Source organism: Mucor mucedo (assembly GCF_025094135.1).
Source record: "Mucor mucedo strain NRRL 3635 chromosome Unknown EV154scaffold_16, whole genome shotgun sequence".
In the NCBI taxonomy this organism is placed as follows: Eukaryota; Fungi; Mucoromycota; class Mucoromycetes; order Mucorales; family Mucoraceae; genus Mucor; species Mucor mucedo.
In genome coordinates, this window is record NW_026252300.1 from 413,894 (window position 1) to 435,717 (window position 21,824).

Below are 21,824 nucleotides of genomic sequence, written 5' to 3' on the forward strand. Positions count from 1 at the left end.
ACGGCGTTAAATTACGAGACGCAATAAAACGAAAAACTACACAGAGTATTGTGAATTTTACTCCCAAATTCCGGTTTTAAAATACAGTAGATTGTGCCTGGAAATGATTTGGTTCCTTAGTGTAAAAAAGAAGGGGTGGGGTGGCTTCTGAGTGAGTAAATGAAAATGAACAGCGCTTGTAAACGTTGGCATGAGATTCAGGATTCTCAAACTATTTTTTGTAATGTTTACGTTTACCTCGTTTGGGTAAGTAAGTTGCCATTGATCAGAAATGATGAGGGACTCCGCATAAACAAAGGCCAATGTTTTTTCTGGCATGTCCTAAAAAGGAAGTTATAAACCCGCACCCCAAAAACAAATGACCGAAAACAAATTGCTTTTCCTAGGAGGGTATAAATAAAGACGCTATTCTTTTATATGAAGCTTTTAATTTCTTCTTCTTACATACTTATCTAATATGAACAACAAAACACAAAAAAGGGCCTTACCACCAACTCCCGCAACCAGTACAAAATACACAAATGTATCAAGCGCCATACCATCATTATTAGATGTATCTTATGAAAGTTTACCGGATAGAGAACGAAGATGGTATAACGATCTATTAAATTGTCAAAAAACATTGGAGCAGAAAGATGTAAAAAATATGTTGAATCCTCCTTATTTTGACTAAGACTGACGTCTCTTTTTATAAGTCTACTATCAATAATTTAAAGACAATTGTCATGGAATGGAAAAACAAATCTATGGAGCATGAAACTTCTTATAAGGAGACCAGGAAAAGACTCGAAGGTAGAATAGCAAACCTATAATAACAAAAGTGAATTATCTAACGCATGGACTTTCTATGTAGATCGTGAACAATTTTTAATTAAGCAACATGAAGCCGAAATAAGAGCTATGACGAAAGTACAAGCGGATCAAGCAAACGAACATCTTGATATGATTTTACAATTGGAGCAAGAAAATCGACTTCTGAAACAGCAGTTGGGACAGCCATCGCAACGATTGATAGCCCATCAACCAACTAGCACAACAAGTATATTATGCAACAGCGCAGAGGTAAGGCTTTCAGGAACATGTTGACCTTATACTAATTCTTTATTAGGCTGCAAATAAATCAGCACTAGAAAATGTCTCGAACAGTAAAGAGAATGCCGATGAATTGATTCAGAGAATAAGCGTAAGTGTTTAAAGACGCAATTTGTGATACAGAATATTCACATGTATGTATATAAATTTAGGATATGGTAAATTCAATGGAAGGAACATTGCACGATTTTAAAAATAATCAAGACGGTATCCTTATTAATGACATACCGTATGAAGAAGACCACGCGCCTCCTGCCCTAACATCAGATACTTCATCTTGCTCATCTTCTGACGAATTTTATATGGAGATTAAACCATCACTGACTACGCCATTACCAAAAAAGAAGCGGTCGGCAACCATACCTAACTTTCTTTTCCGTAACAAAAAGCTTTTAGAAGAACCGCAAAGGAAACGCAATCAATCATTGCACGATCATAAAGTCCAAAGGAAACCAATCAGGCATGAAATAAAGATTTGAATCGCAGTTATTATAAGCCACCCTTTTAGTAAATATTATTTTTAATTTGGAAATGACACGGTTGAGAGAGTTTGTTATGACGTTCCCATCACACATGACATTCTTGTCCTCGAGACTCTGTTGAAAAAGAGCAAACCCGACGCTAATGCTCTTGTCGCTAAGAAGGATGGCATCCGCTAGCTGCTAATGTGTATATATTATATAACTGTTTATGTGCTAAGCAGAGACAAGTGTTATAAATAGGTCAAGGTTAATTACTAGCCTGCGTTCTTAACGAAGCCCACCTTCGTCGTCAAGCCACAATCGTAGGTAACAACTATGTTCCTAATTATTTGAAACTTGTATTTACTATCCGTATTTGCGGTATCTATAACATTGCTCCTAAACTCGGTTAAGTTAATCAATTGCTTCGCTTTTTGAAAATCAACAATATCGTCTTTATTCGTCTTAACAGGGCTGCCTCTGAGATACTTCAACTGATCCAACCTTATACCACTAACGGTTTTTTTTTTCAATATGAAGACCATCTGTGGTTTGATCTATAAGCGTAGTTATGCCAAAGTCAACAACCAAAGAGTTCCTAGTTCTAAAAACTCCGTCTCTCCGTGAGTACAACATTATGTGTTGAAGATCCCATTTACAAGATTGTGGCAGTTGGTCCACACTTCAAGCAGGCCAACAACTTTCTCGAACCTTTTATGCTTTCCAGCGCTAATAATATTAGCAAGTCTCCTTACATTGAAGGATATGATATTGACTGCCGTGAAGAATTTATTAACGACTTGGTCTAATCCATGAACTAGACTTTGTTATTGATAATAAAACGCGTCAGGCCATTTTACAATTTCTTCAATGTTTGTTTGCTTATGTCGGATCGAGATCTTTGTCCCGTTTGTACGACGATAGTCAGATGTACGTGGGCTTGGAAAATTGCGCGAAAAACGAAAACATCAACATTGTGCTTTGCGTCTAAGAGGATTTATATTTGCAGAGACCTTGAAGCAGCATGTATTTATGATTTGTCATGCACAAATTTCATAAAAAATTAGTATAACCTTGTAGTTAAATGAACAAAAAGAAAAAAAAATGGTGAGACTTCACTTGTTGAGCCAAGATGGTCAAATTGTCAACGAGGTCCACTTTGGAGGAGTCTAAACCGGTCGAATTCAATATATAATGCCATACCTACTTTACAGAGTTCCCCATATAGGCTTACCAAGGCATGCAATTAGAAGTAAAAAAAAAAAAAAAAAAAAAAAAAAAACAGCTGATAAAAATAACACCCGAATCATCTTCATGAAATTATTTGACTCTTTTGATACACTAGTCAGCAAGTGTTGTAAAGAATCGTGTTTTCTGTGATCTTTGCTTACCTAATACCTCTCGTTTTCACAATTTTAATATGTCGCTTCAAAAGAATATATGAACATACCTATATTTTGCCTGTCGACACATTCTCGAGCGGGTCGAAACCTGTTTATCCCTCTTTAAGTACGAAGATTATCATAAACAAACATACTTTCTCTTTCATTGATTGACAGGTTTTCTTAACAAAGAGAATAATTAAGACCTGCACATCATAGACTGCGATTACTTTCAATGACGACAATATGATTTAGCCCAAACCGATAATTAGTTGCAATATTATTACTGCTAGTGCCATTTTTTTTGTTAGGCGATATTTATTAATCTTTTTTTTTTAAAAAAAAAAATGAGCAAGAATTTACCAGCCGCCTGTACCGAACAAAAGGAGATCGACTGCTGTAAGGAGATACAAAAGGGGCAGGCTTTGCTATTTTTTATTTTTTTCTTTATAATAGACCGTGTAGCGTAACACATACAATTCTATAAATAGTGAGGATATCTCAAGTAGGCAAGGGACTTAAGAAACAAGAAGAAAAAGGAGGTTCAGATACAAGATATTTAGAGGGACATTGCATGGCATTGGGGTCATTATATATATGTATACATATACAAAAAGAAAATAAATAGTAAAAGAAGATGTTTATGCACATAACAAGCACTTTTTATTATTTATATCAAAAAGAGCTAAGCCCTTGAAAGACAAGCATAACTTTCAAAAAAATCTGTGAGGTGATCATCATTTAATACGGATGTGTTCAACAATGGCAGTAATTTTAACTTTAAATCAGATTGTCCCGTAAAAGGAGCGACTTGCAAGTAAAGATGTTGATTATCCTTCATCAAGAACAAGCGATTGAAATAAGCCAGTACGTCGGATAAATCTTTACTTGTGTTTGATAATAGATTTGGCAAGATATCATTTTCCAGGGCGGTAAATACTGCATTTAAATTTAAATTAATATATTCATCTAATTCCATAGACAATGTCGATGCCTTTTCTTTCAAACAAGTAGAGCTGAGTAACCCTTGTTCTTGATCGAATGTACAATAATTTAATGCAACATTTCGAATAAACTGTCCAAATGCAGGCTGCCCTAATTTATCGGATAATCGATCCCATGCGATATGTAAACTTCCCTCAGTATGTGCTTGAATTGCACCAAATATCTGTGCATGCAATATCTCTAAATCCATCATCATATCCCAAGATGATCCACTAATTGTATTAAATGATTTTTGTCGTTGATTCTGCTGTTGAAGGACTGGTTCTGATTCTTTGGTGGGTTCGATGCCGATTTGGATATGCTCTTGAAATTGTTCGGATATGATCTTATAAGTTCCTGACTTTATCGACTCTAGATGATCAAACTGCCAATGTGTTGATACAAGCTGTGCAAATCTTTCTACTGGGATACCGTACTCTGACTGTGGACATTTACCGTCATCTACGCTAACGTCTATTGTTTGTGTTGGTATATTACTGACAGCAGTAGTAGGGATAACTGCTGCTGGAGATGTTGTGCTTGAGAATATTGGTAAACCACAGCTAAATGATACCAGATTGAATAAAAGGAAAAAGGTATATACTTTCATGATAATTTTTTTTTTTTAATTTTACAAAGATAAAGAGAAGAAAAAAAAAAAAAGGGAAATAAAATATTTTGAGGGGAAATTTATAGGAAAAGGACTGCCCTACGAAATGTCAGAAAATGTATTAGTCTTGTTTAATCAGATGTAACAACATTTCTTTCTTTTGCTCAATTAAATAAGGTTGAATCACTTTCTCGTCCAAATATTCATCGCTTATTTGCATCTAGTATTTCAGGGCAAAAGATTGTCGTCAATATAAATATATACTGATTTTTTTTTTTTTTTTTTTTTTTTTTGACCCTTACATGCTGCCCTGGACAAACTAAAAATTCTAGGCGTTTATTATCATCAAGAGACTTTAATCCAAGCCAATCTTCCTTATATAGTGTACGATTCCTTAACTCTATTAGATTGCTATCTTTGTCATCGACCCAAAACCACTAAAAAAGTATAAATATTTGGCACATGCAAAAGAAAAGCCCATATTTTGTTTCTTACTGCAGTATGTCCAGGCTTAATCATGACATCCAGGCTAAATCTTATTAAAACAAGCTTATCTAAAGAAGCAAGGTTCTGCTTGTACATTTGATTCTTGTTGCTGATTTCATTATTAAGATTAGGTAAAAATCGATTCTTTTCGAGATAACCTATTTTTATAACAATTAATTACACGTATTTGTGAATCACATACACTCTATTTCGCTCTCGTCAAATGCCCGTACCCTTTTCATTATACGGATCCCTAAAATATTGTGCTTGGATCACCCGATTTTGAACATAATTTGAATACACTCCACCTCTGACCATGGATCTCATTAATTTACATGAAAAATCTCTCTCATTCATGCAGTTCGGAATATCTGATACGCCTAGTGTAGATTCATAAAAAAAAAAAAAAAGTCAGATTGGATACCCGTCTAATAATGAATATTTATAACAAACCTCCGTGTGGTGATCCAAACGTAATCAAGCGATGAACCATTGGTTTATTACAGCGTTCCACATATGTTCTAAAATAATTTAACCCAAAATTAATCTCAAGGGATTCCTCTCGTTTGCATTTCTTGTACCTTAAAAATAATCCACCCTTTTTTGGAAATAAAGTATTATAAAAAGATGTCATCTTTCTTCATTTCTTTTTTCTTTCTTATTTTACGTAACATACCTGAGAAAATCCAATGGCGTTAAAACCGTTTGCTAATTCGGGTATAATCGATAATTCCTCACATAGTTTGTCCACTTGTTCATCAATTTTACCAAAAAACCCTGCCTTATGATCACTATCCACCGTATCTCCCACACGCACGCTATAAATAAAAGTTCCAGGCAAACGTGATTCCAACAGGTTTTTCACTCTACCCATCGATTCGGGGTTGCAACAATCATCTCCCATACCGTGCCACAATACAACTACGTATCATTTATAAATAAAACCTAATCTTTTTTCGGTAGTTTTGGATGTTATTTACCGGGTTTTTCTTTAGCTATTGTAGGGATATATTAAAAAAAAAAAATTATATTCAGCCACATTTAAAAATAATAAATACCAAAACATAGACCAGAACATAAAAGTAAAACAACCAGAGTTATTAATATCATTTTATTCTAAAAACAAAAAAGGCTTTGGTGGACACTAAAAAGAGAGTTTCATGAATCCTAATTTTTTTTTTCTCAGCCCTTTCAGCCCTTACGGTGACGTTGCTACGGTTACTCCGAGCCGGACTCAATTTGAATTTTGTGGACTTTCAACTGATGCGGCGATTCTGAGAAAAAATCCAAGTGTAAATTGAAATCAACCAGTGCTACCATAAGCGTACTTTCTCTTTCTCTAGACCATCCACATTATCAACCATGGTGGTATGTACTATATAGACACTATTCAAACCTAAAAGACAATAGAGAGAGAGATATATAGATGGATGATTGATACAACACAATTTGGAACAGATGGACAACTGGAACTTTTTTTTTTTTTTGGTGTCAAAGATTGGATTCAACATGAACAAATGCTACCTCCAATGGATAATGCCTCAACTCATCAACATCACACTATACTCTCTCTTGTCATTTGTTTTTGTTGGTTAATTAGAGAGAGAAATTGAACGACTAAACTTTTTTTTTCGAATCGAATAGCAAGGTACTTTCAAGCGTCAAGTCGAAGTTGGTCGTGTTGTCCTCGTTAACTACGGTCCCGATGCCGGTAAGTTAGCCGTCATTGTTGACATTATTGATCACAACCGTGCCCTCATCGACGGTCCTACCACCGGTGTTGTTCGTCAAGCCTTCTCTTACCGTCGCATGGTCTTGACTCCTCTTGTCATCAAGGACCTTCCTCGTCAAGTTGGTCAAACTGCTCTTGTCAAGGCTCTTGAGAAGAACAAGGTTGTTGCCGCTTGGGAACAAACTGCTTGGGCTAAGAAGCTCGAACAACGTAAGGTTCGTGCTGGTTTGTCCGATTTCGATCGTTTCAAGGTCTCCAAGTTGAAGAACCAAGTAAGTTAATTATGTGTGTGTATGTGCATAAATGCGTGGTATACTGATTTAATTATTAGCGTCGTTTCGCTGTCGGTGCTGCTGTTGCCGCTGCCAAGAAGCAAACCGCCTAAATTTCTTCACATCATGTATAATTCAATAAAAATTGTTTAAGAGAGGGGATGTCTTTGCCTTTAGTAATAAACAACCCTTTTTTTTAACTTTTTATTACTAGACATTATTTATTATTAGTTTTTATTCGAAAAAAAAAAATCCTTTTATTTAAAGATTGTTGATCTTCTCATCAATCGAGTCGTCCAATTCGTCCTCGGATTCTAATGCTGCAGTGGGCTCACCGATATCTGTTAATACATCTGTTTCTGTAATCGGTTGAAGCTCTTCTATGACAGATTTGACACATTCCTGAGGACCAATCATCTGAGCCGAGTCTCTCTTGTCAAATGCATATTCCTCCTCTTCCTTCTTCTCAGCAGCCTGCTGCTTGTTTTTAGCGTCTTGAATAATCAGTTCCACGCTTCTTGTGGCATCATTTGTCAATGGCCTTCTACGTCTGTAGAATAGAAGATAAGCATTATGTGTCTTCACTTGCGAAACATCCATCTTGTAAACAGAAGAATCGTTAAACGTGTACCACTCTTCATCTTCAAAGTTTTGAGCAAACGAAGTATAATGTCCACCTCCAATACCACCCAAATGATTATCAATAGCATACAAATCATAGATCAATCGATCCTCATCCTTAACATTTGCTTGATCCTCAATACTCAAAACACGATCTGTTAAATCAAGTTCGCCTGTAGGGAAATCAATTTCGATATCAATTTTGTCCCTCACCGCACGGGAATGGCTGAATCGTTTAAGATGAACCACTAAAATTTCAGGCATACGCCAAAGATCAAACTTTTTGCTGGCTCGTTGATGTGCTTTACATTTAGGACAATACCAAAGATCCTCTTCACTCAATTCTTCTTCTTTGGTGAACTCGTTTAAGCAGTCGAAAAGTGTGAGTTCTTTGGGTTGATTTCCTTGATCTAACTCCAGCTTAGGATCGCCTAAATCATTTACATCTTTCCATCCATCTGTGCACACTTTATCGGATTTGGTGCCAAACAATTGCTTGGCTTTCTTGATCGTCCAGGCCAATACGATACCTTCACCTTGGCGAATGATAGTATTAGGTGGACATGTCACCTTACGCTTTGGTTGGGCGGGGAGTGCAGGAGGTGCACTAGGGGCTGTTGTAACTGTCGGGATATGATTGAGAAAGTTATCATCACTATCGTCGTCGGACTGGTTGTTCTCTGAACGATGACAAGAAGCATTACCTGTAGAGTCACAATCTTCTGCTTCACCTTCTTCTTGCGTGGGAGCAGCAAACAACGCCGCGGCATCTTCTACTGTCTCATCATCCTCCATGGTTGCAGGTATAATAACCGATTCCTCCATTTCAGTGTCATTCTCACTCACCTCTTCTTGTTGCTTGTTGTATTCATCGCGCTGTGTTTCTTCTAATTGTACTCTTTCGGCAAGATCAATATAGCTCCCCCATGTTTGAGAGGTAGGTAATAGTGCACCGCTATCTCTACCGTACGTACGAGGATCCGACACAATCTTCATGGCAAATAAATTGCTCATGGGTTCAATCTTTTTACCTCCAGCGGGAGTCACAGCAGCAGCTGTATGGATTAGTTGAGGTTGCACGTCAATTTCCATATCTTCCTTCATGGTAGAATCATACTCTGGTGGTTCATCGTCTGAGTCGATGCGTTTAAACTCTTCTTCGTCTATTTCTTCTTGCTTCATAGTGGACAAATCATCATCAGACACAGGTTTGTCTTGGTAATTTTCAGATATTTCATGGTCTACTTGGTCAACATTTTCATCAATAAGTTCTTTTATCATGGGTTTTTCGTTGACTTCTTCAAACAGCTTAAATTGGGTGTAACGCTCAATATGCTGAGATGCAAGATGGTATAAAAGTTCAGGCTTGCTAGCATCCTTGTAGGGGACGGCAAGCACTATAGGGTCACCAAACTGTGAGTAAGTTTCATAAGAAGTGGTATCAGCAATGGTAGCGCAATACACCGGAAAAACAATCAATTGGTTTTCGTCAACAGGTACTTCTTCCTCTTCTTTATCATTTAAGGAACGATGATAGTTATACATTTGTCTCTTGGGCATAGGAGGGACAGGACCAGGAAGTTCGTATACATAAATGATATCTCCACTGGTAATCATGGCCACTGGCTCATATTGAGGGAACACCTTGTAGATTTTGTGATTGTACATTTCGACCACCAAAAGCTATAAAAATATGGTCAATATATGCTTTAGTTTTTTTTTTTTTTTTTAAAAAAAAGACAGACTTACATTGTTTGGTTCCGGAACAGACATGATTTTGGCTACTTCTTTCTGGAATTGGGCGATACTTGCATCCTTGTCTAATGTAATAACAACACGTTGTAACTGTTTGGACGGGTCATAGGGGACATAAATGATGCTTGTTTTAAGTTGCTTTTTGTAAGGAACCGGTAAAGACAGATACATGAATGGGTCAAATGTAACAGAAACCTAAAAAAAATCATTATAAATAAACCACTCCTTTTCACTAAAGATGACATTATACCATACATTTTTGCACTCTTCACAAATTAATCGACTTTTGAATTGGCCTTGAAATAAATCAACAATGATGGAATCATTTCTAGCACGATGGTAGTCCCAACTACGAGCAGCTATCTCTTTATCCTCCATACCAGCGAAATCCGGTAATTCAATATACGGCTTTTTAATTATTCGATTTAAATCCTCATGAAGGCCATCCAACAGAGAGGCTAATAACTCTTGAGTGTCGTGCTGTTGGTATCCAGTAAAAGACGAATTGAATCGACCAATGGTATTTTTAAATTCTCTAGGGTAAACTGTAGTGGAAGTGCCACTCCATAATTTGGCAATCAAATGTCCAAAAGCTTCAGCAATTTCACCTCGCATACCTAACGGATTATCCGGATTTAAATCTTCTTTGTATGTCTCAGCCAAAAAATACTTTGTTAATTGAGGCGTATTACTAAGACATTGGAGAGCTGAATTCATGAAACAAGTATTGCCCAAGTTTTGTAGTCCACACAAACCACGCGTAGGCTTTTTTTTAGATGGCGGAGGAGATGATGTCGAGGAAGAAGTCGTCAAATTATTGAATCCATTAGCAAAAACACTTGAAGTGGATGAAACGGAAGAAGAGTCGCTTTGCCTTGTGAGTGAATCAGAAGGATATTTGTCTGTGCTTTTATCCTTGATTTCAACCGCAACATCGAATTCTCCTGAGCGAGATAAAGTGGCTTCTTTATCATCTGTTTCTATCAAAACGGCTTGACCAAGTTGATGTACCGGCATATTTAAGGTTGTTGAGGGAGTTTCCTTTAATATCCAAGCTTGGATTTCAGTATCCTGTGTTAAATCAAACGCATCCTTTACGGCACTAATAAAATCGTAGACAAGACTGGATTCTGATAATGTGATGACTGGACAACGGTCAAGATTACTGATAAATGACGTTTCATTGTTTTCAATAGAGTATAAACGAAATCGGGGTGGATAAATTTCAACAATCAAACCATCGCTTGAATTAATGACTTGTCTTTCAATGGGATCTGAACTATCAGCGGTAGTGCCGTACCTAATACAAAAAAAAAAAAAAAAAAAAAGGAGAGAAACAATGAATTTTCAGTCTAAAAAAAAGAGTCATTGTGGTCTTATTATTACCATTCAACTAATTCATTCCAAGCACATAAAGGCACCCCAAACACCGTAGTGTTATAAACTAAATCTTCCGCAAGTCTCCCATTTTTATAAAGAGAAATGTTATCGATAGGACCCGGGTTTGTTTGTCCACCTAGCTTTCTAGCATCAGGTTGAGGACTGTTTAAACGAGAGCAATACTGTTTCCATCGATTATACCAGACTTTAGAAAGGAGACACCAGGTTTCGCCATCCTTTAAGTATTGTTCCTGCAACTGAGCAATCATCTTTACTTGATCTTTGGCATCGATGATGGTTGCATCGTTGTCACCGTCTTCGCCAAAGCTAGCTTCTCTTGCTCGTTTAGTTGACACTGGGCTTTTTGCAATATCAGAATCTGACATTATTAAATTACTTCTCTTTTCTTTGAACAAGTGAATTTTGAAAGAGAGAAAAGAACCAAAAAAATTTATTTTTGTTGAAAAGGTGGTGTTTTATAAACTATATTTGATATCCCGCCACACACACATTTGTAAAGAGAGAGAGAGAGAGAGAGAGAGAGGCAAGGCATCACGTGATTTTAAAAACGCGCGCGCGCGCACACATCGGATCATTTGACTAAGAAAAAGCTTACGTCCATTGACGTGCCATATCATCTTAACTTTTCTAAACTTCATAGAATGATCAATTTAATAAAGTATACTTCACTATCGGTCTATTCTACTGATGAATAATTGAAAAGTTCAGAATTGCTTGTATGTAAGCCTGGGGATTAGGATAAGCAATTCCTCAGTATTGAGGAGACACCAAAAGTAATGATCAACTTCTATTAAATGTGAATGATAAATTGAATGGAAGGGTGGCTAATTTTAAAAGTGTCTGTTTTAAGTAAAGGCCCAAACCAAATGATTAAATAAACATGACATAAGCCAGCTTTATTTATCACAAATAAAGTTCATTCACACCCTTTTCTCTCTTTCTTTCTCTTTCGTATGAAAGTATAAAGGTACGTTAATAATGGCTTTTTTTTTTAATGAACGCTAAACTATTACCTCTTTTTAGTAAATGAAAAAGATGCTTTGCAATTCTTGCAGTAGTACGGCTACAGCTAGTCGTTGTACATGCTGGAGGCCTCCTCGACTGGGTCCTCAGGTTCTGTCCAGGATGACTGTAAGTGTTATAATTCCTATGTAAAAATAAATGTACGTATACCGTGTGACTCTAAAAACGACGTAGAAATTCTCGAAAAAGATGTAGGTGTAGGTATTGTCTCTTCGTGCGAATACCAAGAATCCCAACTTTAAAAAGGCCTAGCAGAGAAAACCTCAGTAGGGGGTGCCTAAATATTGAGCATCTTCTACGAGGGTTTTTGATCTTGGGGTTGCAAAAGGACTTTAAAATCATTTATCCTGACGGAGTAGGGCTCACGCTTTGCTGGATTCTCCTAACCGACCCACCAATATTAAAGTTGCAAAAGCAATAAACAGGTCAAACTACGTGCCGTTTGAAATTCAGGTAAGAGATCTAAAAATTCTTTTTCAATAAAGTAAAACACAGCATGTTTATAACTACTGTTACGATGAATGGCAGGTTTCTGGTCTCCAAGTTCAGTGAGTGGTTTGAAGATTGTGTCTTCAAGAGAAATGGCAATTCGTGATTTCGAATTAGGATTATTTCGGTAGACTCGAGATGGTAAGGCTTGTGCAGCCACATCTCGAAAAGAGCGTGTTAGTGTCTTTGAAGGGCCATGATTATGGTTCTCAAGAGATGTTGAGGGTACCGTCATGTTTTAAAGCGAAAGAAAGACTTACTTTGGTTAAGACAAATATTCAACAGTATGATGAATCAAAAGATGCAAAAACCAATATAGTGAATAAATTCAAAGCAGAATATGAAGCAAAATTTCCCTTAAGCAAGAGATGCCCGTCGCTTATCTTTATCTTTGACTTTGATACACTATGGTTTTCTACACAAATTACCAAGACACTCACCAATGAACGAAACAAAGTATCTATTGCTCTGATTAAAGCCAGTGGTGCAGCGATTACCAAAGAGTTACAGGTTAATGAGAAATAAAGCGTTTTAATATAAATATCGAAAGTAATACGTTTTATTATCACTAAAATAGGTACCGGTGCAAGAATAGGCGGAAAATAGCAACAATGGAAAACATATCTTGTATGAGGAAGATTCTGACAGTGACTTTTCAAACGGAAAAAGTGATGATGAAAATGAGGCCGAATTTATAAATTCAATATTAGTAGATGAAGGGGCTCCTACCTGTTTGAAAGAATTCGACTCGTTCCAATTAATGCTTACAAAAAGGTAAAAGTAGTCGGTCTCTTCGTTAATGCAGATTTTTTCAAACCTTGTAAGTAATTTTTTTTTATTCTGGTATATTGATATATTCATGCCTCTGCTTTAGATCTCTTTACAATATTATACTATTAAAAAAAAGCCGTGCTTATCCTGGAATAAATATGAATGACTTATATAACCAGATGTTGGATATCTACAAATGTGGTGCAAGTATTGAAAAAGTAACGTTTGATGCCTTATCAGAATTATTCAGAGTAAGTAAGTTTAAGGTTTAATATTATGTCTCATATATTCTTTTCTCAGGGTATTGGTGATATTTCTGACAGAGACTTAGTAAAAATCAAACTATTTAAAATATACGAAGAGGCCAAAAAAGAAGATCGATATGCCAGGTGCAGCAAGTATGGTGGATATGCTTGTCGATGAGGGAATACTCGGTAGTGTTGGTGCTTGACAATGGCGAAGTAAGTGTGTGAGGTGCAGCAAGCTTTGTTTTTTTACCAAGTTTGATACAACTTTGGGTATATGATATGGTGTGGCTGTTGGGATGTAAGGTACGGCTTCATCTTTCCTCTCGCAATTGTCGCTGTATCCTCTGTATTCGATACTTTATCTTACGACAGTAAAAAAAACATGATCCTAAAACAGAAAAGTAATTGATGTTTTAATTAATTTGTGCGTATTATACATGTAGTAAAAAAAAAAAAAACTTCATGATATTAGGATTCATAAACTAACACTACTCTTTATTATAGATTAAACAAACTACCTGATGAAGAAATTATTGATTATACGGTTGAAGAGTAAGAGCTCATCAACGGCTTTGTCGATCCTATGCTTACTCCATTGTTGCACAAACCAGAAAACAGGAAACTCTTTTTTTGGTAAATGGCCTGATATAGACTTTAATGTTATTAGTAGTATTAATTCTACATCTAAATGATAGGTTAAATAGAAAGGTAGTAAAAACTCTCAGTACCCGCCCTGACGCTGGTTGCGCTGTAATCCACGAGAGAAGAATTGAAAAGCTTACTTGTTTTACTGAAGTGAAGTCAGAATACAAAAAAAAAAAAAAGGATACAGTATCTACCCACCAAGATCTACTAAGACTGGCTTTGTTTGGAGTAAATGAAATTGAAGATATCAATGCTGAATGCGTTTTACTCATACAGATCGTAGGTAAAGTAAACATTTAATTGATGTTACATTTTTCATAGTTTGTTTATAAATTTAAATATACTAGGTACTGTAATAACAAATTATGGATGTATAAAGCACAAAAATGGCCCCAAAATCGTCTTCGACGTCTCAAAAATCAAAATTCCATCATCTATGCAAAATCTAACAGGATTTATTATGCAACTTGATGATTTAAAAAAAACTCAGTAATTCTTACAACCGTTGTTGTGTCAAGAAATCCAATACAACCAGCAATATCAAAAGAAAACCTTCAACTACAATTGTAGATCTTGACAAAATAATCAATACCCACAAACCAAAAAATTTAAGAGTCTCCACTGATTTTTGAGCACAAAAATCTTATTTAAACTAATAAATCATTGTACTTATCACCCTTTGTCGTTTTTTTTTTTTTTTTAAAAAAAAGGGAAGTAAAAATAAATGGCTGTTTTAGCTTCAAAAACAAAACTTAGCCTTCAGTTTGGAGCGAGCATTTATATGTCTAAAACAGTTGGTATATATATACTTATCGGCTAGATTGCTGTTAAACAAACATTCTTTTACCTTTTCACGTTTCTGTACATCTATATATAAATCAATCATAAAACGTAAAAAAAGATGAGGTCCTGAAAAGAAGACAAGAGTTCTGTGCTTTAAGCAGAAGCGATGGTATGTGCAAAGACGAGAACAAGAACTGGACATTATCTTGAGTTTTTTAAAGGGAACTTGAGACCAGTTAGATTTCCCGAATTAAAAGGGCTTATCTTTGTCATGGATAATGCTCCTATTTATACCCACAAAGGCATTGATAATTTAGTTGCTAGCAGATGATATTAGTTTATTTACTTGCCTTTATTTTTCGCCTAAATTGAACCCTACTGAATGATTTTGGGCTATTGTTAAAAATAGTATTGAGCGTATTAAGTTCGATGTTACTGAGGGATCTTCATACAAGAATCACTGAGGCATTTAATAACGTTCCTCAAACTACATTAAGAAATTGTATCCAACATTCCGTCAATGTTTTTTTTAAAGTGATTAAGTAGATAGTTACTTTGTTGTAGTCCATATTTGTATTCTGTAACTGTGCGCTCTAGCAGTTGGCATTACTTGAAACGAATAACAATTGCCTTAAGGCAAACATTCTATTTTTATCACTGTAAATCAAATGAATTTTGATTGTTTCAGAAAAGATCTAGTAAAACCCTTTTCTCTTCTGTTATTCTTGACTTGATTTGGTTGTTAATGACGAAAAACTTACCTACCGAAGTGCTTTTATCCGTCTTAAATATTTTTCCAAGTGAACTGGATAAGTTCTCATTTGCTTATGTTAACAAAAGGCACTGGAGGATTTGTTCTTCGCCAACAGCAGATACACTCAAGCTCAAAAGCACGATCACTGCTCTGCAGCTGAGAAAGTATTGTGCTTTTATCATAAAATTCCGATACTGTGATAAAAAATACATGAAGCACGTCTTCTTGCAAGCTGCCAGTTTACACACCATAACACTTGACGACCGTCAAAAGTGTACGTTTGATCGCATCATTTCTACTTCAATCTGCCAATATGAACAATAAGGTTACTTTCATTATACCTGAAGGATTTGAACAGAAATTTAAGTGCATAGTGGAAGAAGATGAAATGGATAACGTCAGTGGAGACGAGCAGCTTATTGATATCGCCAAAATTGTCCCTCCAGAAGCAGTTGAGCGTGCAAAAAACATCCTGAGACGCGATTATTACCTTCCTAACAGAGAAACCATAGTCATGAAGGATAACCTTAGCTACATGATTGCTTCTCCTATCAAATGATTCTTAAAGTCCAGAGAATATCGCGTCCAGAAAAACGGCTTTGGCGACGATTTGTTAACGAAGAAGACAGACCTAAATGCAGTGGAAGCCTCAAGAATTGTTAATGAGTGAGGACCCAAGCTTGTCGAATCAGTTATTATATTGGTTTTTATGACTATGTAAATACTCCAGTATCTAAACCATGATGTAAAACAAGTAGATTATGATCGATGTCGTCTTGACTTGGTGCGTAATCAAAGCTTAATTGTGCCTTGATAGCTTTAGGTGGTGTTATCTTTTTGCTTTCAGCTGATGGTGTATTAACATTGGGTTGCTTGAATTTTTGAATTCAGAGTTTTGAAGTTGAGATCAAAAGTTGAAGTTTATGTACTCCGCCGAGACCATAAAATTTAAGGCTGCATCAGAACTTCAACTGAGGAAGTCCAATGTCTATGCATACTATACTGCTTACAAGAATATAACTTGTATGCTGGCAACATCAAAACAAGAGCTACAAATATTGATTTAAATTTCTTCATAGAAAAACTTAATCATGCTTGAACGTTATTAGAAACTTTTTGTTAAAAAACATGTATATGTCAACATTGTCGCATTCCCCATAATGTGTTAGCCAATGATAAAGTTGATTTTTTAGTGTTTGTTTCACATGAAAGTATCATGTCATTCCAAGATGCTTTACTGCTCATTATTCCATTTGATCCTAACAAAAGTATGATGTATCGCACATGGATCTGACGAGAATCAAACGGATGGTCCGATGGTGTTCATCCCATTTCAAAAAGTAGTAAAATCAAAATGCCAAGCTTTTCTTGTCCATCCAATATAAACAAAAAAACCATCAGTAAACAAAACTTTTTTTTTCTTTTTTTTATAAAATCTTGTTCATACAAAATTTTTTTTTACTTTTCTTTAAAAGATTTGATACTCTTAAAATGTAGATATATGCTATGACACCATATTTCTTGTCCTGTTACTTATTTATGTTTTTTTAGGTACAAGAAAGCTTACATTCTTGAACAGGGAAAAGACTTTGATATACAATCATTCTATATTCTTGGAAAGAGGGAGAATGTCTGGATTCTTGAGAAGAACGATAGAAGCAGCAGCCATAGAACGAGCTAGCTTCTTGTGATCTCTTTGAACGTTGACAATTTTAGCTTCTTCACGGTATAAATTAATGGATACCTGTCTTCTACAACCAAATATACAAATATCGATAAGACATTTTATATTTGGGATCGTATTTTATTCATGATAAAATGATCAACTATTATGTTCTACTGCCAATTATTCAAGACAAGCACTTATGCAGAAAGTGAACTGAAAATTGCGTAATTATTGGTGGTGCTCCAATGCTCGGAGGTGGTGATTCTTGGTGACGATTCAATGCTCGGGGGTGGTAATTCATGCTGGTGATTCAATGCTTGGTGGCGGTCATTCGTGGTGGTGAATCAATGCTTGGAGGTGGTGAGTCCTGGTGGTGAATTAATACTCGGAGATTGTGATTCCTGGTGGTGAGTCAATGTTTGGTGACGGTGTTGTTTGCAGGTAATAATAATCAGTGTATGGAGTTGACGGTGGCCAGGTAAGACAGTTTGATGAGGCAAGTTAAGTCTGTATATCAGGAAGTTGAAGACAAACAACTGAAAGAATTCTTGTATGAAGAATATATACGTGATGATTTTGCGGTATGAAGTTTGTCAGATACAGATTATAACACGTTTGACTAATTATCATTTTAGATGATTACTGAAAGTACACACTTGGATATATACTGGACTGATACAGTCAAAGATATAATCAGCGCAAATATAAACAAAAGAAAATTGGACCACATGCTATCCCAAGAAGCATCCTCTGTGAGACACAAAAACTTATATCAAATGTAATACATAGCTCTAACAACAGAGTCTTTATTTTATCTAGTCAACCGAACGTACCCAAAAGGACCGCCATTTATCCCAAAAGTAAGTACCACTAAGCATACCAAATACTTTGTTTAGCAATCACTAAATATAAATACCTATCTTTTATTAAGCTTAAGCATTGTTGACCTATCAAACCAAGGGAGCTCGTCTCAACAAGATGATGTTGATGGTTGGAAGGAAATACTGATTGCTCATCAAAGTACTGAAGAGGACCAATTACCAGCATTACGTCCAAAACTGATTGCTGCGGTAAGCTCTGTAACACAAAAGGCATGTGAATGAGGAGAAAATTTACAAATCAGAATATTTGTTAATTAACAGCATTTAATATCATAGAAGTCAACAGCTTATAAGAGGTATATTCGATCTTTATCATACCAGCAACAATGTCCCGAAGATTCTTTATATTTTTACAAGATTATTACCACCATGTAAGTTCCAAATGTTCCCAGCTTTTATGCGTGATATTTTGCTAACAACACAATAATGCGACTATCTTATGCGTATAGTATGAATGCCTTCTACACCAAACCAAGCCTACTTGACTTATCTGTTGCTCATGAACAATCAGAGCAAGATTATAACATAAATATCTGGGAGCCTATCATAGAAGCCATGTTCTCTGATTCCATCGTACAAGTCAAGAGGTAAATACAAAGCTCGTATTTTTTTTTAAAAAAAAAAATAAGGATATCAGAGAATACTAACTCCATTATCTACTCTATATAGCGGCGATACAGTATTGAAAAGCTTTGATAGCAAGTTCAAAATCAATTACAGACTTAGAGTTATTATCAATCAGAGATTCATTGATATAGCGAATATTGAAGTCGGAAGGAAGGCCACCACTACCAAGGACAAGGATGACCACTTTAAACTACTTCTGGAAGCCAAAACAATCATACAAAAAGCAATCAGTTCTTTTAGCTTTATTTATCCACCGTCTTTCACAGTAACCTCTGTTGAGGATAACATAATAACACACCTAGAGTAGAACTATCGGAGATGATCCAATAAGGACATGATTCCATATAATCACACTGATGGGAATTAGTTGTTCCACAATTTACCTCTATCAATAAAACAATGCTGTGTAACGTGTATCGAGCGAAGAGTCTCATAGGACCTGAGCCATACGTATATGGAAATGAGTGCTATTGTTTGTATAATTGTTTATTTACTTCTTTATATTTATTTATTTCTTGACCTCGGTAAACTAAGTTTGGTAAATCATAAACCTGTTTACGTGGCTTTGGTCTTTCCTTCTTCCTTCTGCCTTCTTTTCCCATATTTAGTAGAACCGTCAATTAAGTGATGACTGTCAAGGTTTTGCTTGTTATGGAATCACCGGTGCTGGTCACTGTCAATACCCTCCTCTTGATACCTTTCAAATTATATATAAATACCCCTTGATAGTTTTGTAGAATTATCTCTATCTTCTTTTTAAATAAAATTAGAGACGACTTAGTCGTAACAGTACTTGCCCTTTCCCTTTCTATTTCACAACAACCTCGTTTCAAATTCGTGGCATCAAAAGCGACTTATTACAAACAAGTCTTGGCTCCCCTTCCAATTTTACCACTCAACGAATAAGCAAAAGAATACGTATACCACTCCGACCCTGTTGTGATCGAGCTTTATATATTCATGTATGCTTGATCTACACAGCATATTTTTATCCATTACGATAATTTTATAAACACTTCTTTTAATGTTGCATATTGAATATTCACAATTGACTTAACAAACTAGCACGATATTCATCAAGCTAAATACAAGTACAAAAGTATACATTTATTATACAATTATTATAAAAAGACATTATTAATATATTGTACTAATTAGATTAGCGGAGGCCAATGACAAGCGAGGTTTAAAAGTACAAACACGATAAATTTTTGAATGTACTTTGATGACTTTTAAAGGTACGCGTCAAGTGACACTACAGACCTATTACAGAAACGTGTACCACTCTTTCTTCTATTATATAATTCTCATTGGATTACTTTCAAGATATGGCGGGTCAGTCATAATCTTGCCTGTCATCTATCCCTGTGTAAGAAGGAGGTCGAATTCAATATGTATATAAAGGACCCCTAAATTTTATGTTAATAAAAGTTCAGTTAATTTTTGCAATCTGGTTAATCTTACTTGTTATTTCCTAAGTTATCATCGATTTATCAGCCCCGACGACAGCGAGAAGTTGACTCTTTTGTTACAACTGTGGTATTTAGCCATATTATACCGTAGTCGAATTAGGTTACACGATCACAATCCACAATAATTGACATTATTGTGACTACTAATAACCTCATATAAAAGCAGAAATTAACTATTCAACTAGACGGATCCTTCTTGTCTTTTTATTATTATAAAAAAACAATAAAGTTATCAAAAGTTTCATTTTATTTCTTGACCCATAATTATCACATTTTTTAAAATGAATCCTTCTGTTACTTTGCCTTCTTCGTCTAGTTCGTCTAGTTCTTCGTCTTCGTCATCCGATGTTGCTCAATTTTCTGACCTTGGTCAAAAAATAGCTGATTTGGGTCTTGTGTCTAAGGGTAAGGACAAGGGTAAGGGTAAGGAAGTAGCTTCTATTGATGAAGATACTGAGATGCCTGAGGTTTCTAAGATTCCTCAACCTGTTGCTAAGCCCGTTAGTAAGTTTGCTCCTTCTGTAGAGGAAGTTAAGAGAGAGGCAACGATCTCGAACCTAACTTTGCAGTTGGAAAAGTTAGCTTCCCACGTTGTCATGCTCAACGATAAAAAGTTGAAGCTTTTTGATGAAGGAATCTTTGATTCAAGTGATCCTCGAATGGTCGAGATCATTAATAGTTTGAAGTTTGTTGAGGAGTCCCAACCTCCTATTGTGAAGCAGCTCGAGTATCTTGCTCGTTCTGTTATTAGTGTTGACAGTGGTTCTTCGGATGAGCTGAGCAGTGCCAAAAGCGCTTTACTCACGCCTCTGATTCCCGTCTTCAATGTGAATCCTGCTGCCAGCGTTTTGAACAACAATGGTTCTGCAGTTAGTAGTGGTGTGGTTGCTGCTGATGAACTTCCCTTGACCAGCTTTTTGTTGCTCTTTGAGAGAGTTCTCGCCAATCATGCTGTGGATGTCAAAAAGCATTGGCTCCACTTTTTGGAAATTGCCTTTGAGAAGTCACCCAAGTATATTACTTGGTTTAAGATTACTCTTAAGGATTCGGGGTATTCTTGGAAGGATGCTAAAGTTGTTTTGGAGCAACGATTTGACATGGCTTCTCAGTCCAGTGTTGAAGAGTTGGCTCAGAAGTTACTAAACTTCGAAATGCAAGTTGGTGAATCTTTCATCCTTTGTTTGGAAAGATTCCGTATGTTAGTTATTGAGGCCAAGCTCAATTATGAGAATAATGTAGTTTTAGTCTACATGTTTTTGAACTGTTTGCCTGACGCTGTCAAGGAAAAAGTTAAGGGTGTTCTTCGTGTCCATCAGCAGAAAGTAATTTCTGAAGACCCCGAACTTTCTCTGGAAGCAGAACAGAAAGTTCATTACGCCCCTGCCAGTTGGGCAGTTTTCGAAAAGACAGTGTCCATCCATGTCGCTGCAATTGAAACCTTGTTGTCTGCTGACAATCAAAAAAGATCAGTCAACAAGAAAAGAAAAATTTCTGGTTTGGAAAACCAATCTTCGTCTTCGTCCTCTTCGTCCGCTCCCTCTTCGTCCTCTTCGTCCTCTTCGTCTCCTTCGTCCTCTTCGTCTTCGTCCTCTTCGTCCTTCTCGTACATGTCCCCCTCTGAACATGAAAGGTTGAAAAAAGCTGGGTTATGTACCTATTGTAAGACCGC

The 21,824-nt window shown here is 36.1% G+C and overlaps 8 protein-coding genes across 8 annotated transcripts; 5 read left to right on the forward strand and 3 right to left on the reverse strand.

Moving 5' to 3' along the window:
* Nucleotides 1-387: 387 nt before the first annotated feature.
* Nucleotides 388-1,700, forward strand: EV154DRAFT_82902 (uncharacterized protein). The gene is made up of 5 exons (XM_051607794.1): nt 388-637; nt 696-792; nt 854-1,062; nt 1,109-1,183; nt 1,245-1,700. Exons 1-5 carry the CDS (start codon nt 458-460, stop codon nt 1,569-1,571), a joined length of 888 nt encoding a protein of 295 aa, XP_051461057.1. The 5' UTR covers nt 388-457; the 3' UTR covers nt 1,572-1,700.
* A 1,521-nt stretch (nt 1,701-3,221) lies between these two features.
* EV154DRAFT_498435 (uncharacterized protein) lies at nt 3,222-4,582 on the reverse strand. Its single transcript, XM_051600357.1, has one exon. It carries the CDS (start codon nt 4,527-4,529, stop codon nt 3,621-3,623), a length of 909 nt encoding a protein of 302 aa, XP_051461058.1. The 5' UTR covers nt 4,530-4,582; the 3' UTR covers nt 3,222-3,620.
* EV154DRAFT_498437 (Alpha/Beta hydrolase protein) lies at nt 4,521-6,346 on the reverse strand. Its single transcript, XM_051600358.1, has 8 exons — nt 6,074-6,346; nt 5,692-6,010; nt 5,597-5,613; nt 5,469-5,536; nt 5,249-5,395; nt 5,025-5,173; nt 4,832-4,966; nt 4,521-4,749 (listed from the first exon to the last, which is right to left on the reverse strand). Exons 2-8 carry the CDS (start codon nt 5,917-5,919, stop codon nt 4,651-4,653), a joined length of 843 nt encoding a protein of 280 aa, XP_051461059.1. The 5' UTR covers nt 5,920-6,010; nt 6,074-6,346; the 3' UTR covers nt 4,521-4,650.
* A 205-nt stretch (nt 6,347-6,551) lies between these two features.
* EV154DRAFT_578278 (translation protein SH3-like domain-containing protein) lies at nt 6,552-7,206 on the forward strand (the record flags this gene model as incomplete). The annotated part of the gene is made up of 3 exons (XM_051606552.1): nt 6,552-6,602; nt 6,660-7,019; nt 7,079-7,206. 3 exons carry the CDS (start codon nt 6,552-6,554, stop codon nt 7,130-7,132), a joined length of 465 nt encoding a protein of 154 aa, XP_051461060.1. The 3' UTR covers nt 7,133-7,206.
* Nucleotides 7,165-11,207, reverse strand: EV154DRAFT_599977 (uncharacterized protein). Its single transcript, XM_051607141.1, has 4 exons — nt 10,782-11,207; nt 9,651-10,695; nt 9,390-9,590; nt 7,165-9,323 (listed from the first exon to the last, which is right to left on the reverse strand). Exons 1-4 carry the CDS (start codon nt 11,159-11,161, stop codon nt 7,281-7,283), a joined length of 3,669 nt encoding a protein of 1,222 aa, XP_051461061.1. The 5' UTR covers nt 11,162-11,207; the 3' UTR covers nt 7,165-7,280.
* A 786-nt stretch (nt 11,208-11,993) lies between these two features.
* EV154DRAFT_549049 (uncharacterized protein) lies at nt 11,994-14,671 on the forward strand. Its single transcript, XM_051604846.1, has 8 exons — nt 11,994-12,272; nt 12,348-12,818; nt 12,904-13,082; nt 13,216-13,330; nt 13,380-13,468; nt 13,832-13,879; nt 14,023-14,255; nt 14,320-14,671. Exons 2-8 carry the CDS (start codon nt 12,447-12,449, stop codon nt 14,463-14,465), a joined length of 1,182 nt encoding a protein of 393 aa, XP_051461062.1. The 5' UTR covers nt 11,994-12,272; nt 12,348-12,446; the 3' UTR covers nt 14,466-14,671.
* Nucleotides 14,672-15,500: 829 nt separating this feature from the next.
* EV154DRAFT_560296 (uncharacterized protein) lies at nt 15,501-16,068 on the forward strand (the record flags this gene model as incomplete). Its single annotated transcript, XM_051605600.1, has 2 exons — nt 15,501-15,783; nt 15,884-16,068. The coding sequence occupies 2 exons, from the start codon at nt 15,501-15,503 to the stop codon at nt 16,066-16,068; spliced, it is 468 nt and encodes a 155-aa protein (XP_051461063.1).
* Nucleotides 16,069-18,533: 2,465 nt separating this feature from the next.
* Nucleotides 18,534-18,861, forward strand: EV154DRAFT_394478 (uncharacterized protein; the record flags this gene model as incomplete). Its single annotated transcript, XM_051595164.1, has 2 exons — nt 18,534-18,643; nt 18,726-18,861. Coding segments are annotated over 2 exons (246 nt in total), but the record flags the coding sequence as incomplete, so codon positions are not given.
* Nucleotides 18,862-21,824: the final 2,963 nt, after the last annotated feature.